At 49.5% G+C, this 14,628-nt stretch overlaps 2 protein-coding genes across 10 annotated transcripts in view; one reads left to right on the forward strand and one right to left on the reverse strand.

The window, feature by feature from the left end:
- Window positions 1-14,504, reverse strand: part of Txnrd2 (thioredoxin reductase 2) — a 56,921-nt gene extending 42,417 nt beyond the window's left edge. For 3 of the 8 annotated variants that reach the window (XM_027413121.2, XM_027413124.2, XM_035444727.1), the window contains exons 1-6: window positions 12,937-13,070; window positions 9,593-9,679; window positions 4,984-5,040; window positions 4,191-4,335; window positions 3,209-3,283; window positions 681-759 (exon numbers count right to left, since the gene is read on the reverse strand). In XM_027413121.2, the coding sequence (XP_027268922.1) occupies window positions 681-759; window positions 3,209-3,283; window positions 4,191-4,335; window positions 4,984-5,040; window positions 9,593-9,679; window positions 12,937-13,039 (546 nt within the window). In that variant the 5' untranslated portion in view covers window positions 13,040-13,070. Of the gene's footprint in view, window positions 1-680; window positions 760-3,208; window positions 3,284-4,190; window positions 4,336-4,983; window positions 5,041-9,592; window positions 9,680-12,935; window positions 13,132-13,866 lie in introns of those variants that run through there. The other 5 variants (XM_035444726.1, XM_035444725.1, XM_035444722.1 and 2 more) reach the window with 5 other exon arrangements.
- Window positions 12,998-14,628, forward strand: part of Comt (catechol-O-methyltransferase) — a 19,246-nt gene continuing 17,615 nt past the window's right edge. Inside the window, exon 1 of one of the 2 annotated variants that reach the window (XM_035444729.1) lies at window positions 12,998-13,131. The gene's annotated coding sequence lies outside the window, so the exon portion shown is untranslated. Of the gene's footprint in view, window positions 13,148-14,628 lie in introns of both variants that reach the window. The other variant, XM_027413135.2, reaches the window with a different exon arrangement.

Consider the following 14,628-nt stretch of genomic DNA (forward strand, 5'->3'; position numbering starts at 1 on the left):
TATATGTGCACGTGTCTGTGTCTATGTATGCATGTGTCTGTGTCTATGTGTGCATGTGTCTGTATATATGTGAGCATGTGTCTGTGTCTATGTGAGCATGTGTCTGTGTCTATATGTGCATGTGTCTGTGTCTATGTATGCATGTGTCTGTGTCTACGTGTGCATGTGTCTGTATCTGTGAGCATGTGTCTGTGTCTATGTATGCATGTGTCTGTATATATGTTAGCATGTGTCTGTGTCTATGTGAGCATGTGTCTGTATATATGTTAGCATGTGTCTGTGTCTATGTGAGCATGTGTCTGTGTCTATGTATGCATGTGTCTGTGTCTATGTGTGCATGTGTCTGTGTCTATGTGTGCATGTGTCTGTGTCTATGTGTGCATGTGTCTGTGTATCCAGGAATGTGTGTGTGTGTGTGAGTGTGTCTGTCTGCTCAGGAATGTGTGTCTGTATTGGGGAGACACACCACTAGGCAGTCTAGGACTCAAGATCCTATTTCTGCCTCCCTAGTGCTGGGATCTCAGGCTTGGCCACTCACTCTACTCAGCTGTGACCCATACACTAGCTCTGAAGAAGTGTGACCTCAAAGGCAGCTGTTAACACCAGAACACCACCCAGGCCAAACAAAGCTGGGATCAGGCACCAGAGGAGCCATGAGAGACAGGCCAATGGACACTTACCACCTTCCCACCTTTATCAACACCTTGAACCATGTGTTCATTGACAAAGCTGGCTTTGATGTTAAAGTACTTGACTTTCCTGAAATATAAAAATAATATTTTATTGTCTTTTTATTTCATTTTTGTGAGACAGGGTATCGCGTATTCTAGGCTAGCCTCAAACCCACTATCTTAGTCTTTCTTTCTTCCTTTCTTTCTTTCTTTCTTTCTTTCTTTCTTTCTTTCTTTCTTTCTTTCTTTCTTTTAACTCACAGAGATCTGTCTGCCTCTGCCTCCCAAGTGCTGGGACTAAAGGGGTGCGCCACCACTGCCGGGCTTAGTTAGGGTTTCTATTGCTGTAAAAACACATGACCAAATGCAACTTGTGAAGGAAAGGGTTTCTGTTGCTTACACTTCACATCACTGTTCCTCACTGAAGGAAGTCAGGGCATGGATCCAGACAGCGAGGCAGCAGCTGACAGCACTATCCATGGACAGGTGCTGACTACCAGCTTGCTCAGCTTGCTCTCTTTTTTTTTTGTTTTTTGAGATAGGGTTTCTCTATGTGCCTCTCGCTGTCCTGCAAATCACCACGTAGACAAGGCTGACCTCGAACTCATAGACACACCTGCCTCTGCCTCCCAAGTGCTGAGATGAAAGATGCTACGGCATCCTGCCCTTCAGACTGCTTCCTTATAGACCCCTGGGTCACCAGCTCTCAGGTACCACTCACAAAGGCCTGGGCCCTCACCCATCAATCAGTAATTTAAAAAAATGTCCTACAGGGTTGCCTACAGCCCAATCTTATGGAGATATTTTCTCATTGGAGGCTCCCTCCTCTCAGATGACTCTAGTTTGTGTCAAGTTGACATAAAACCAGCCAGCACATGCATTATGTAGCCAAGGATGACTTTGAACTCCCAATACGCCTGCCCCCACCTCCACGATACCAGGATTACAGGTGTGCACCACCACCTGTCTCTAAAATTAAGGCTCTTTAAGCATTTCCTCCGCAGACTTGGCCTCCAGGCTGCTTAAACAGACAGTGCACGCCGGCTGCTAGGAGGCAGACTCTGGAGCTGGGCACCATGCACACAAACAACAAATAAACACATGTGAAGGTTTTTTTAATAAAAGGAAAGAGAGAGAGAGAGGGAAACAGGAGCTCTGGCCCAGAGCCAGCTGCCTGTGGTCCCACTGGAACAAGTGTGAGTGGAAAACTACACTGAAAAGCAAGAGTCCCTTGCCTGTGACTCTGAATTCCCGGAGACAAGGTGACCACAGATGTCAAGACAGGGACAGAGCTATGATGGACACCATCCTGAGAGCCCCAAATTGTGACTGGCAGGGAAGGGAACCAGGCCTCCCAGAAGGAGGCTCCATGGGAAACTAAAGCATCTACATGTGTGTCACCTCAGTACTTAGAAGTTCCAAGATGCCAAGAAAGCAGGCACAGTGAGGGTGTGGCATGGTGTGGCAGGTATGACCCATCCTCCTGTGTGAAAGGCACCACAGAGGAAGTAACTATCAGTGTCCAGGTGCCTCTCCCTCGCCTCTCTAGGCTGTCTTTCACTCACCCTGACAATCAAGAAACAAACAGTCTTACAACAGACACATTATAACCATGCAGTGCTGGAGAGATGGCTCAGTGGTTAGGAGCACTGGCTGCTCTTCCAGAGGAGGGGGTTTGAGGTCCAGTACCCATATGGAGTCTTACAACAGAGACCAAACACCCTCTTCTGACCTCTGTAGGCAACAAGCACACAGATATACATGCAAGAAAACACACAGAGACACAGACGGACAGACAGACAGGCAGACAGGCAGACAGGCAGACAGACAGACAGACAGACAGACACACACACACACACACACACACACACACACACACACACACACACACACACACACACAAACTCGCCAGGCAGTGGTGGCGCACACTTTTAGTACCAGCACTCAGGAGGCAGAAGCAGGTGGATCTCTGTAATTTCGAGGCCAGCCTAGTCTACAGAGTGAGTTCCAGGACAGGCTCCAAAGCTACACAGAGAAAACCTGTCTCAAAAAACAAACAAATAAAAACAAAAACAAAACAACAACAAAAAAGAAGTGGAAACACCCTCCTGCCCCTCATGATCTTTGCTGCTTGCCTGAGGGCTCACCAGGCTCTGTCCTCCCAACTGTGGAGGGCCACAGTGGCCTACCTAATGGATGCATCCTGTACAGGGCCAGCTCCTCACTGCTTATCAGTCCAGTCACATCCACAGGCTCAGTCCGAGGCTTCTGCTGCCTGTTTCACTCTCCCCCCAGCTCCAGTCATTCAGCTAGCATATCCTTTCAGTGCTGTCATTTCCTCAGTTCAAGGTCTCTGGGGCACCCCCTCTTCCCACAGCACTGACCAGTTTCTTCCCCACTGAGGCAGAGAACTCTGTTATCGCTGCCGGTGGTTGTGCTACACAGTAAACATTTTCACAGGTACAAACTGCAAGGCCAGGAGGGTGGTCCTCCCAGGGCCACATCACATGGCCACTGAGTCCTGACAGTTTCAGTACCTGTCCTGAAGTTGGACACGGTGACCCCAATTCAAGGACTTCACATGGTTTTGCACGGCTTCTGCCATTTTCTTCCTGTTAACACACATAAAAACCCATGAAATCCACAGCAGCAGAGTTGGCTACAGAGTTCATCCAGGCAGCGAAAGGAGACTCAGGAATATTGGGAAACAGAGGTGTGGTTATTTAACTTTCTTTTATTTTTGGAGTTGGCCAGGATTTTGCTAAGTAGCTCAGGCTGGCCTTGAACTTAAGATCCTCCTGTCTCAACCTTCTGAGTCCCCGACTACAAGTGTGGACTACAGGTGTACACCACCATTCCCAGTTTGCAGATGTGTTTAAAGCGCTGAAGTCTGACACTCACCCTCCAGGGCTACCCTGTTTCTGACCAGAGTTTGGGGCTGCAGAATGCTGGGCTCTCTCATTGGGGAATGTTACTTTAAGGTGTGTTACTTTTGTTTACGCTGCATTTGTTTAACTCTGTGAAGCTGTGATTCTTTGCCTGTCTAAAACACCTGGTGGTTTAGTAAAGAACTGAACGGCCAATAGCGAGGCAGGAGCAAGGATAGGCCGGGCTGGCAGGCAGAGAGGATAAATAGAAGGAGAAATGTGGGAGAGGGGAGGAGGAACAAGAAAAAGAAGATGTTAGGGGCCAGCCACCCAGACACCCACAGAGTACAAGTGAAAGTAAGATATACAGAAGTAGAAAAGGAAAAAGCCCAGAGGCAAAAGGTAGATGGGATAATTTAAGAAAAGCTGGCTAGAAACACGACAAGGTAGGTGTTTATTAGTAATAATAAGCCCCCACATGTGTGATTTATTTGGGAGCTAGGTGGTGAGAATTTAGCATGTTCTTCCTCCAGTGGCACCAGAAGTGTCTGGAGAATGCCAGCTATTTCAGCTGCCCCCAGCTGAGCCACAACTAGAGCTGCTCCCCCCAGATAAGTGGTAGACAGGGGACCCCACACGCAGGGCTCCTCACCAGCTGTGCTGGATGGGCAGGGTCACCTCCCAGCCATAGTGGTGAGCATCTTTGATCATGCCCCCCAGCAGTGCAGCCTGATGCATCAGCTTCTTGGGTATGCAACCCACATTGACACAGGTGCCACCAAGGCCCCACCTGGTACCTGGAATATCAGAAAAAGCATGTATGTGTATGTATGTGTGTTGCAGGGGACAAAACCCAAGTCTTTGCACATACCAGGGAAGGGTTCTGTCACCAAATCAGCCAGGCCCTGATAGGAATGTGGGAGAATGCAAGAGGCTTCCCACTCCACAGGCTCAGAATGCCTTTAGGGGGTTACTATTTTATGACCTGAACTTGGCCCAGGGGAGCCTTCACACGTGGATTTGTTCCCTATGTCTATACTCAAGTCACTTTAAAAATTTTTTTGAACATTTATAATGTTGTGAATATGCGTGTTTTGCACACATGTATGTGTGTGAACCACATGGGTGCAGTACTCACAGACACCAGAAGAGGGTGTCAGATCCCCTGGGACTGGAGTTAGAGCATCACCAGGTGGATGATAGGAATCGAACCTCAGTCTTCTGGAAGGGCAGCAGTGCTTTTGACCACTGAGCCATCTCTCCAACAGCACCCCATCAGTCATTTTTAAAATAATAATTTTATAGAAATGTTTGTATGTTGAACAGGACACTGTAGAGAGACTGGGGCAGAAGGGAATAATTCGCTCAGTGTAAGCTGAGTGTGAGCTGTGTTCCTACTCCATACCCCTTTCCCTAGATTGTATGGCTCTGTCCAGGTTGCCTACCTCGGGGAGAAGGTTCCACATAGTCAGCCACTGCCACCTTCTTTCCCAGCTGAGCAGCTGAAATGACAAAGACATCTGCAGGTGAGCTGAGCAGGAAACTGGCATGGAGCTTCCCAGGCGCCCACGAGGCCCAGGGGGAGGCAGGGGGTTCAGGCCAACCACTGAGCACAGGGCCAAGTGGGCATGCTGCCCCCTCCCCTTGTCCATGCACCAGCCCTTCCCGGTACCCATGCAGCCTGCTACCTGCAGGCAGGAGCCCTCAGCTTCTGCAGACTCCAGCCTTCACAACACCTGCTGAGGCAGTGCTAGGAGGGGTGCCTACTCCCAGAGTTCCCACTCCCACCTACTGCAGGCTTGGATGTTCAGTGTAAGCTTGCTCCCTAAGCTCCTTTTTTTGGGGGTGGAGGTTGTTTGGTTTTTTGTTTTGTTTTTCGAGACAGGGTTTCTCTGTGGCTTTGGGGGCTGTCCTGGAACTAGCTCTTGTAGACCAGGCTGATCTGGAACTCACAGAGATCTGCCTGCCTCTGTCTCCTGAGTGCTGGAATTTAAGGTGTGCACTACCACCACCCAGCTTTCCCAAGTTCCTTTTGACCAGAATGCTTTATCATAGCAATACTCAATTGAAACAGAAACCAGTATCAGGACTGTAAGAGATTGATGTAAAGATCTGACCATGTTGTTTTGGCGGGGATTGTAGAAATGTTTGAAACTTCAGGCTGGAAGGCCATTGAGTGTTAAATGAAAACTTAAATGGCTGTTCTGTGGAAGCTTGGAAGATAAGAGTGTGAGGAGAAATGCAGAAAATGAAGGCCTGGCTTATGATGTTTCAGAAGGAAGTTTGAGAGTCCCTCAAAGACAATCAGCAATGTTCATGTGATATATTTGAATTAAGACTATGGTTTCTGGTCAGTTGGGGATGAAGAATCCAGCACTTCTGAAATGAAATCTTTGCCTTACTAGGACATTATATGCTGGTTAGCTGGAGATGAGAAATCAGGTAAGAAGAGACCAACATCACTGACCAGCAAAAATCTTTCAGGAGGTGTTTCGTATGGCTCAACATTCAGAAGCTGTGGTCCAAAGGAGCCAAGACTGTATCTCAAGCTAGCAGCTAAACTTGGTAATGTATAAGAGCATGCCACACAGTGCTGGTTTGGGGGGGGGGACATGCAAGCCATAGGACTGAAGGAGTCATGGAGATAAGTTGAAGCTTGGCACCATGTGGCAGAGTCAGAGTCTCTTAAGAGATACCTGGAGGCCATTAGTGCAGCCTCGGTTGTAGTAAATACCTTAGCATACTGGAGATGTCAGGACCATGGGATGACTTCCAAGGACAACAGCAGGTGTGGAGTGGAGCTGGCCTGACCCTACAAAACCTATGTGTGCTGTGGAAGGTGGGGCTGGAGAGGAGGATCCTATGTGTGCTATGGAGGGCAGAGCTGCTTAAGCCCTCCTGAGTGGAGAGATCATGCATGAGCCCCAGACCTTGAACAAAGAACTATGGAATTTGATGTACGCTGCTGCATGCTGATTTTGCTTTGATCTAATTGTAACTGTGCCCAGGTTCTTCCCTCTTGGAATAATAAGTATGTAATTTTTTTATTTTATTTTACAGGATCCCACAGCTGAGAGATTTTGGACTTTTAAAGAGATATTGGACTTTTAAAGTATTGACATAAGACTGTGGAGCTTTTAAAAATGTATTAATTTTTATATTGTGATATGAATATGAGACCTTGGCGATAACAGGAAATTTACGGTTTAATATCTTTGTGTGTCAGAATAACAAGGGGCCAATTATGCTGGCTAGTTTTTGTCAGCTTTATAGAAGCTAGGGTCATCTGGGAAGAGGGAATTTCATTTGAGGAAATGCCTCTATCAGACTGGCCTATAGGCAAGCCTGTGAGGGTATTTTCTTGATTAGTTGTTGATGTAGAAGGATCCAGCCCACTGTGGGCAGTACCACCCTTAGCCATGGTCTTGTGTATAAGAAATGTAGCTGAACAAACCAGGGGGAGCCGGCCAGTAAGCAGTATTCCTCAGTGGCCTAGTGCCTGCCTCCAGGCTCCTCCCTGAGTTCCTGCCCTACTGCCCTCAGTGATGGACTGTGACATGGAAGCACAAGTCAAATAAACCCTGTCCTCCCCAAGTGGCTTTTGGTTAGAATGTTCTGACAGAGCAACAGGAAACACCAAATACTGTAAGGTAAGCAATGAGGTGCACCTGTACCCGTAGAACTTCGGGGCATAGGCAGAAGAAGGATTCAGAATCCGAAGTTAGCCTGGGCTACATAATGGGACTCTGTCTCAAAAAACCTCTTATTTTTATTTTTACTTATTTGTTTGATTTTCTGAGACAAGGTCTCTCTATTATGTAGCTCTAGCGACCCTGAACTCACTATATAGACTAGGATGGTCTCTAATTCACAGAGATTCAACTGCCTCTGCTTCCTGGGTGCTGGAATTAAAGGAATACACCACCACAACTGGCAAAAAGTGTAATTAATTTAGTGTGGGGGGGTGGGGCACCACATGCATGTAGGTGCCCATGGAGACCAGAAGATATTGGGTCCCTTGTAACTGGAGTCACAGGCAGTTGTGAGCTGCCTAACATAGGTGCTGGGAACCAAAACCAGATCATCTGCAATAGCAGCAAGTGCACTTGGGAAGTTGAGGCAAAAAGATCAGGAGTTCAAGACCAGGCTCAGCTACATAGCAAGTTCCGGGCCATCCAGGGCCACACTGGAACCTGTCTCACACAAAACAAAACAAAGGGAAAAGAAGCCAGGAATAGTAATGAGCTGAACTGTATCCTCCCTGCTAAAATACGTACGTCAGTCATAACCCTCAGTACCAAGGAATGTGACTATATTTGGAGGTGAAGACACACACACATGTACACCAGGGATCAGAGAGATTGCTCAGCAGCAGAGAGCACTGGCTGCTCTTACAGAGGAGCAGGGTTTGGTCCCAGCACTCACACAGCAGCTCACAAATATCTAACTCCAGTTATAGGGGATCCAACACTGTCTTCTGACTTCTGTGGGCACAGACACCAGACACACAATGCACACATATATACCCAGGCAAAACAGTCATACACAGTTAAAAAAAGAACAAATGCCCACATGCTGGTGAACAGACAAACAAGATACGATCTATCATGTACTGTCATAATGTAATAAATAAGAACAAACTACATACACTTGGTGAATGGATAAGACTGGAGCCTGGAGACATGGCTCAATGATTAAAGGACATACTGTTCCTCTGAAGGACTCAAGTCCAATTCCCAGCAGTCATGTCAGGGAACTTACAAGCTTCAACTCCAGTCCCAGAGAAATTGGACATCTCTGGCCACTGAAGGCTCCTGCACATGTGTACACATGCCCACATCCAGACACACACAATTAAAAACAGTAACAACAAATAGTAAAAACTAGTGACACAGAGTAGTCAAGTGCACAGAGTGGCTTCCATTTGCACACACCTTAGCAAATGACAAGCAACCTACAGAGGAAAAAAGCAGGCCAGTGACTGCCTCCAGATGTAGAGAGGAAAGGTTGGAAGGCATTACCATGGTGTGTGGAAGCTGGACATTGTAATAGCCTGAGCTTTGTCTCCGCCCACACACACCCAAATCCATGCTAGAGTCTTAACCTTAGAGCCAAGGGCGATGACTACATTTGTAGATAAGTTAACCTGGGCCACAGGTGGTCCCTTATCTAACTCACTGGTTCTGTAAGGAGAGATTAGGGCACAGATACAGGGGAGTCACTCCACCTGTCAGCCAAGGAAGGAAGCCAGAAGGAGCCAGTCCTGCTGACACTTGGTCTTACACTGCTGGCATCCAGAACCACAGCCCACAGACTGATGAGAGGCATCAGGGACAGTCACCATCCTCACCACAGTACAGGTCTCACAGATACACCCACCTGCCAGACTGAACACTTGATTTTTATTGATTTACTTATTTACTTTGAAACAGAGTCTCACTGTTACCCAGGGTGATCTCAAGCTCTTAGACTCAAGTGATCCTCCTGCCTCAACCTCCTGAATGGCCAGAATGACAGACATTCATGACCAGGCCCAGCCTCAAGTTATCCACTTTAAATATGTATTGGTCAATTGTCTGTCAAGTCTATGTCATTAAAGTGAGACTCCATCTCAGAAACAAAAACAAAATATGGAGCTAGAGAGATGGCTCAGTAGTTAAGAGAGCACACTGCTCTTGCAGAGGACCTGAGTTCAATTCCCAGCACTCATGTCCCCTGGCTCACGACTTGTAACTCCAGCTCCAGGGGATCTGGTGCCCTCTTCTGGACTCTGCAAGAACCTGCACTCACAATCACATACCCCTACATAGAGACATACCAATGTAATTTAAAAGTAACAAAAATAAATTTAAGACAAATAGGGATGGGACTATGCCATTCTCAGAAGAGACCAGATTCAGGATCTATGTGGATTCCAGATTACAGGAAATGTCTGTTGCATGGCATCTGCTTCTGGGTATATGGCCTATCCCCACAAGGCCACCTTCACCTAGGAGAACTGAAAGCTTCAAGGCCCCTACACACCAGAAGGGACACAAAATACAAAATACATACCTTCCTTGGCACAAGCAAGGCCACCGGATCCCCCACCAATCACCAAGAGATCGAAGCTCTGCTGCTGCTGCTGCTGCTGCTGCCCTGCTGAGGGGGAACAGAAGATAAGAAGCTGCTGGAACCTGTCCTTGACCTTGCTCTCTGACGGGCCAGCAGCTACATATAGTTCTGTGTGGTACAAAGCTTATTAAGATGGGAACCATATCCTGGGGCAGTCAGGGTGACCACACTGTCTGCGCAAATCAGAAACCAGCATGTGGTGAGGCTGGCTGTCAGGGTGTGCGGCCATCTTTGCAGAAAATCTCCCTAACTCCCAAAGGGAGTCTCAGAGCCTAAGACTTCACCCAGTGTCCTGAGACAGAACAAAAACTCCATTTTCATTCAGTCTACACACCTTTCAGTGGGAAAGGTGACTCTTCATTATAGCAACCAGAATATCTATGTAGCTGCTCCTACACAGAAGCCTAGGGGCCATACAACCAAGAGTCTCAGAGTCATCCTCTGGCCTCCATATGTGTGCCAGGAGCATGTGTGCACCCACACCCGTGAACACACTAAATAAATACATAAATCAAATGTAAAAACAATAGTTTTAAATGGCCACACCTGTGTTTGTATCCACCCTAAGTAGACAAGGCTGCAAAGAAAAGCCTGGGGTTCCCACACCCCTCAAAGTCACTGGCCTGCACCCCACTACAGGAACACACAGCTGAAGGTCAGAGGTGGCCCTTGGTTGCAGTCCCACAACAGAATCTAACCCAGGCTCAAGTTCTGAAAAGGCCTGAACGGTTACAAATTACTTGATGGCTTTGATGTGATTCTAGAGAAGAAAGGAGATTAAGCGGCAGGAGGCAAGTTGCCACTCAGCCCTAGAGAAGATCAGCAAGGCAGGCAGAACCAATCTGTCTCCTCTCTTGCCTTTGGGTGACAGAAGTGGAGATCCTATATCTTGACCCTGGAAAAGGCTCTTACCTTCCATTGCTGACACCTGTCCTTCTTATTGGGCCACCCTTCCTTCCCTGAGGTCCTACACTCTGCCTGTTTGCTATCAGTTGGTAGCGCTGGCTTATCATGGGCCACTTGCTTTCCCACTGTGCACACCCAGAAGCCTCCCCTCTGATAAACACTTGGAAGAAACCCACAGTAGAAATTTACAAGGTCGGTACTGGCAAGGATATGAGAAGCCTGCTTGCTGGGGTAGGGGATGCTGCTCTACAGAGCAGAGCCTAGGCAGCTGATGTCACAGGACATCTCACCTAGGTGATGGCTCCCTGGAAGGAACCCGTATATGCTGGCCTTCACTCCTCCTGCCCACAGCCTCATCTCCAGAACATGTCTCTGCTTCATCTCTGCCTCCTTACCCACAGTGTTCTGGAAAAGGTGAGCAGAAGGCAGGAATCTAGCAGACACGACAAGGTCCAAGAAAAGGGCACACTACTCTGACAAAGCAGGAAGGTTCCCTTAGATGGGCTGGCCACCCAGGGGAGTCACCCGAGGGGGTGGGGACAGGGGGTCCTGCATAGCTGTTCAGAGGATGCCAACGGTCTTGTTTGGGCGATGTTACCACACCACACCCATAACTGGAAAATAGGGTGCAGGGAAGGGGGGCCCAATAGGAGCCCCACTCTGGCAACAGGAAGGACAGACTGTAAGGCTGGGGGTGGGGAGATGCAAAAATGGCGAACGGCATCTTCCCTAGACCCTCTAGGATCCTCATCCCAGCAAAGCTGAAGTCTAGGATCCTCAAGGCCAGCTGAAAACAAATCCCAAACCACAGGGGGTTCCCAGGCCTGTGAGTTCAATGAAGCTTGTCTACAGATTCAAAAAGGGTTTTTCTTTAGATTTTACTTATTTTTATTTTATGTGTATGAGTGTTTGTCTGCATGTATGTCTGTGTACCAGAGGCCAGATGAGGGCATTGGATCCCCTGGGAATAATGGAGTCACCATACTGGTGCTGGGAATTGAACTTGGGTCCTCTGGAAGAGCAGTCAGTGCTGAGCCATCTCTTTATTGTCACTCAGGAGGGTGACAGTGCCAAATGGCACAGGTACATTGGTTCTTCCTGAACTCCCACAAAATCGTTGTAAATGTCCCCACCTAATATATGCAGCAGAGAGACTCTGAAAGAGTCAGAGCCCTGGGAATTAGCAAAGCTACTGAGAAAGCAACATTAGATCCCTGAGGTCTGTCCCCTAGGTTCCCATCTCAGATGGTAGCCACTGCTCCCCAGCACTCTCCAGCACTTTGCCACTGAGCCAAGTCCTCTGTCAATCATTCAGTCAGTCTGCCTGCCCTCCCCCTGCAGGCCACAGGCCAGCCATTGTCCCTTCCATGCTACTACCTCCATGAAGAACCCTGGCCTGTCCTTGCTCATGTCCCTCTACATTCACTGTGGGCAGAATTGAGTTCTGTCACTCGAATCCAGGGGCAGTACTAAGGGCGGTCACCATGGGAATGTTTGGTGACGATCAGTCGGGGGACTGACCATACTAGCACAGATGGGCAGCTCTGGAGGAACCTGGCCTGTCGGGAGTAGTGGGAACCATGTTGAGGGGTGCCCAGCTTCCACCAGGGCCATTTGAAGTCGATTACTACCCTGATTTCAGCAATAACTCCCTGGTGCAAAGCAAACAAGTTGTTTCTTCTTTCCAAGGACATACACAGACCCTGACAAGCACTGAGGCTTGGTTCTATGGGTTCTCTAGCATCTTCTCATGTATTCCCTGTATGTGCAAGTAAAAAGTACTTGCTTGGTAGGACATGAGGGTGAGGACCTGCAATCCTAACATTTGGAAGCTGAGGCAGGAAGAGCAGTTCAAGGCCAGCTTGGGTTGCATGACCGACCAACCTGACTCAACAGAAAAACAGCAAATCAGTGACTGTAACCCCAGCGCTTGGGGGGAAACCAGAAGGCCAAAGTCAGTGGCAACTAACGAGGCCGAGGCCGTCTGAGGCCAGCTTGGGCTACATGTGGGTGGGTGTAGGGGCAAAACCAAAAAAAATCATGATAACAACAACAAAGAGCACCTGCAACTGGGGAGTTGTGGGCCAATAGGTAAGGTCCCTGGTGACCACCACAAACCTTGACATCCCAGTCAGGGCTACATTTAATACTGTGGACAGGACCTCAGGCAAGGCACCTCCAACATTTTAGTCATCAGAGAAGGAGCAACCGACTAAAAGCAGGTCCCCTCCTGCACAGTGCGCTGGTCTTCTGACTCCCGGTCCTGCGTGGGCACGCCCACGGAACACGTTCCAGCAGAGCCCCGCCACCGCGACCCCATGTGGACACTCGTAGTCACCCCTCCCTCTCTGCGTGCACGGTCCACGACCCCACCCTACCTCCCACTGCGTTCGCCGCGCCCCGTGTCCCGCGTGTCCAGGCCCGTGTCCGCGACCGGAAGCGCGCGACCGGCCCGCGCAGCGCCGCCGCCATCGCCGCCATGGTCCGGGGGCCTCAGGCGGCCGGGGCTGCCCTTGGCGCTGCCTGAGCCGTTCGCGCCTCGTGGTCCAGACCTGGGCGCCCAGACCTAGGCGCCCAGACCTAGGCGAGGTGAGTGCTGCGGCCGGAGAGCCTGCACCGCGCCGAGCTCAGACCCGGGGATCGGATGCAGCACCCGCGGAACTGGGACTAACTGGGACTGGGCGGAAGGGCGCTGAGCTGGGGCGGGGGTTCTCCAGACCTGGGTACTGGGTCTAACCTACGGGAACGTGGGCCGGGGCTGGGGAATGAGGACTCTTTTGGGAAGGGGTATGATCCTGGCTGGGGGTCGCTGAAGCGAAGCAGGTCTCCACACGGGGAGCTTGAAGATCAGTGCTGGGGTGGGAGATAGGCCTGGTGGGCCTGTCCCTGGAGCTGGGTTTAACCTGGACAGGATGTGGCACATCCAGGGTCTGGCCCATCAGGAGAGGGTCTCACTTAGTTCTTGGGTCAGAGTTAGCGGGCCCAGGGGGTGGTCAGTGGAGGTGGAAGCTGCTGAACAATCTCAACAGGTGTTCTCTGAGAGGCCATAAGATGTCCCTGCGTCTCTCCTTGCAAGAGAATGGGCTACGCCTTGAAGCTGAGGAGTACTTAGGGCAGGCTTTGGGACAATGTGAGAGAAAGAGGAAGTCTTTGGGGTCCTTGTTGGCCCTCCAAGCCTTAGGAATACAGTGGGAGCTGCCACGAGTAATTGTAGCCTCTTTTAGGAAGTTGTGGTGGGGTAGGGCCCAAGAGGACAGCTTGTCACAGAGATACAACACTATCCTAATTAATGGAGGGGCAGATTTTACCTAGGAACGCTGACGGGAACTGCTAGCTGAGTCATCCCGGTGTGGGCAGAGGTGGCACCAAGTGGATGCGGTTCTGAAGGGAAACAAGGGACCGCAGAAGTTAATGAAGAAAAGCAATTACAACAATGGGGGGGGGGTGAGATAGGGAGTAAGGTCTGGGAGGAGGAAAGGGAGAGGGAAAGGAAGGGAGAGGAGAGAAGATAGGGGGAGAAGGGAAGGGTAGTCTATGCAAGCCCCGCATGGTTTGGTTTTGCTGCTGGGTATATGGAACGTAATGCCCGTTCCCCCGCAGAAGCTGAGGCTGGGGGCTCTGACTTTAGCTTCGGGGAAATTAGGTCAGCCATCTTGAATTTTCTCAAGCAATCACTCTGGGGTCTGAAGTTGCTCTAGGGCTGCGGCCTTGAGCTCAGAGAGATGGTTAAGGCTTTAAAAGGAGCTTGGCCAAATGTGGCTGAGCCTTCTTGTTCCAGGAGAGAACACTTTTCCAGGGGGGTCAGACATCCTTCCTACTGGACAGAAGTCCATTTTCTGTTCCATGACCCTTCGCCTCACAAGGACTAAATGTGAAGGAACCAGCTTCCCTTTCGGCAGCCATAACAGCCAAACACGTGCTTTCCATAAACCTGCTTTGGTCACTTAGAGGTCAGATGCCTGTCTCGTGACAAGGAACCTTAGTCACTAGAAAGTCAGATGCCTGTCTCGTGACAAGGAGTCAATCAGAAGTTAGCTGGTGGCGCTATGCTTTACGGACAAGCGCACAGT

The sequence above is a fragment of the Cricetulus griseus genome, chromosome 4 (assembly GCF_003668045.3).
Source record: "Cricetulus griseus strain 17A/GY chromosome 4, alternate assembly CriGri-PICRH-1.0, whole genome shotgun sequence".
NCBI lineage: Eukaryota > Metazoa > Chordata > Mammalia > Rodentia > Cricetidae > Cricetulus > Cricetulus griseus.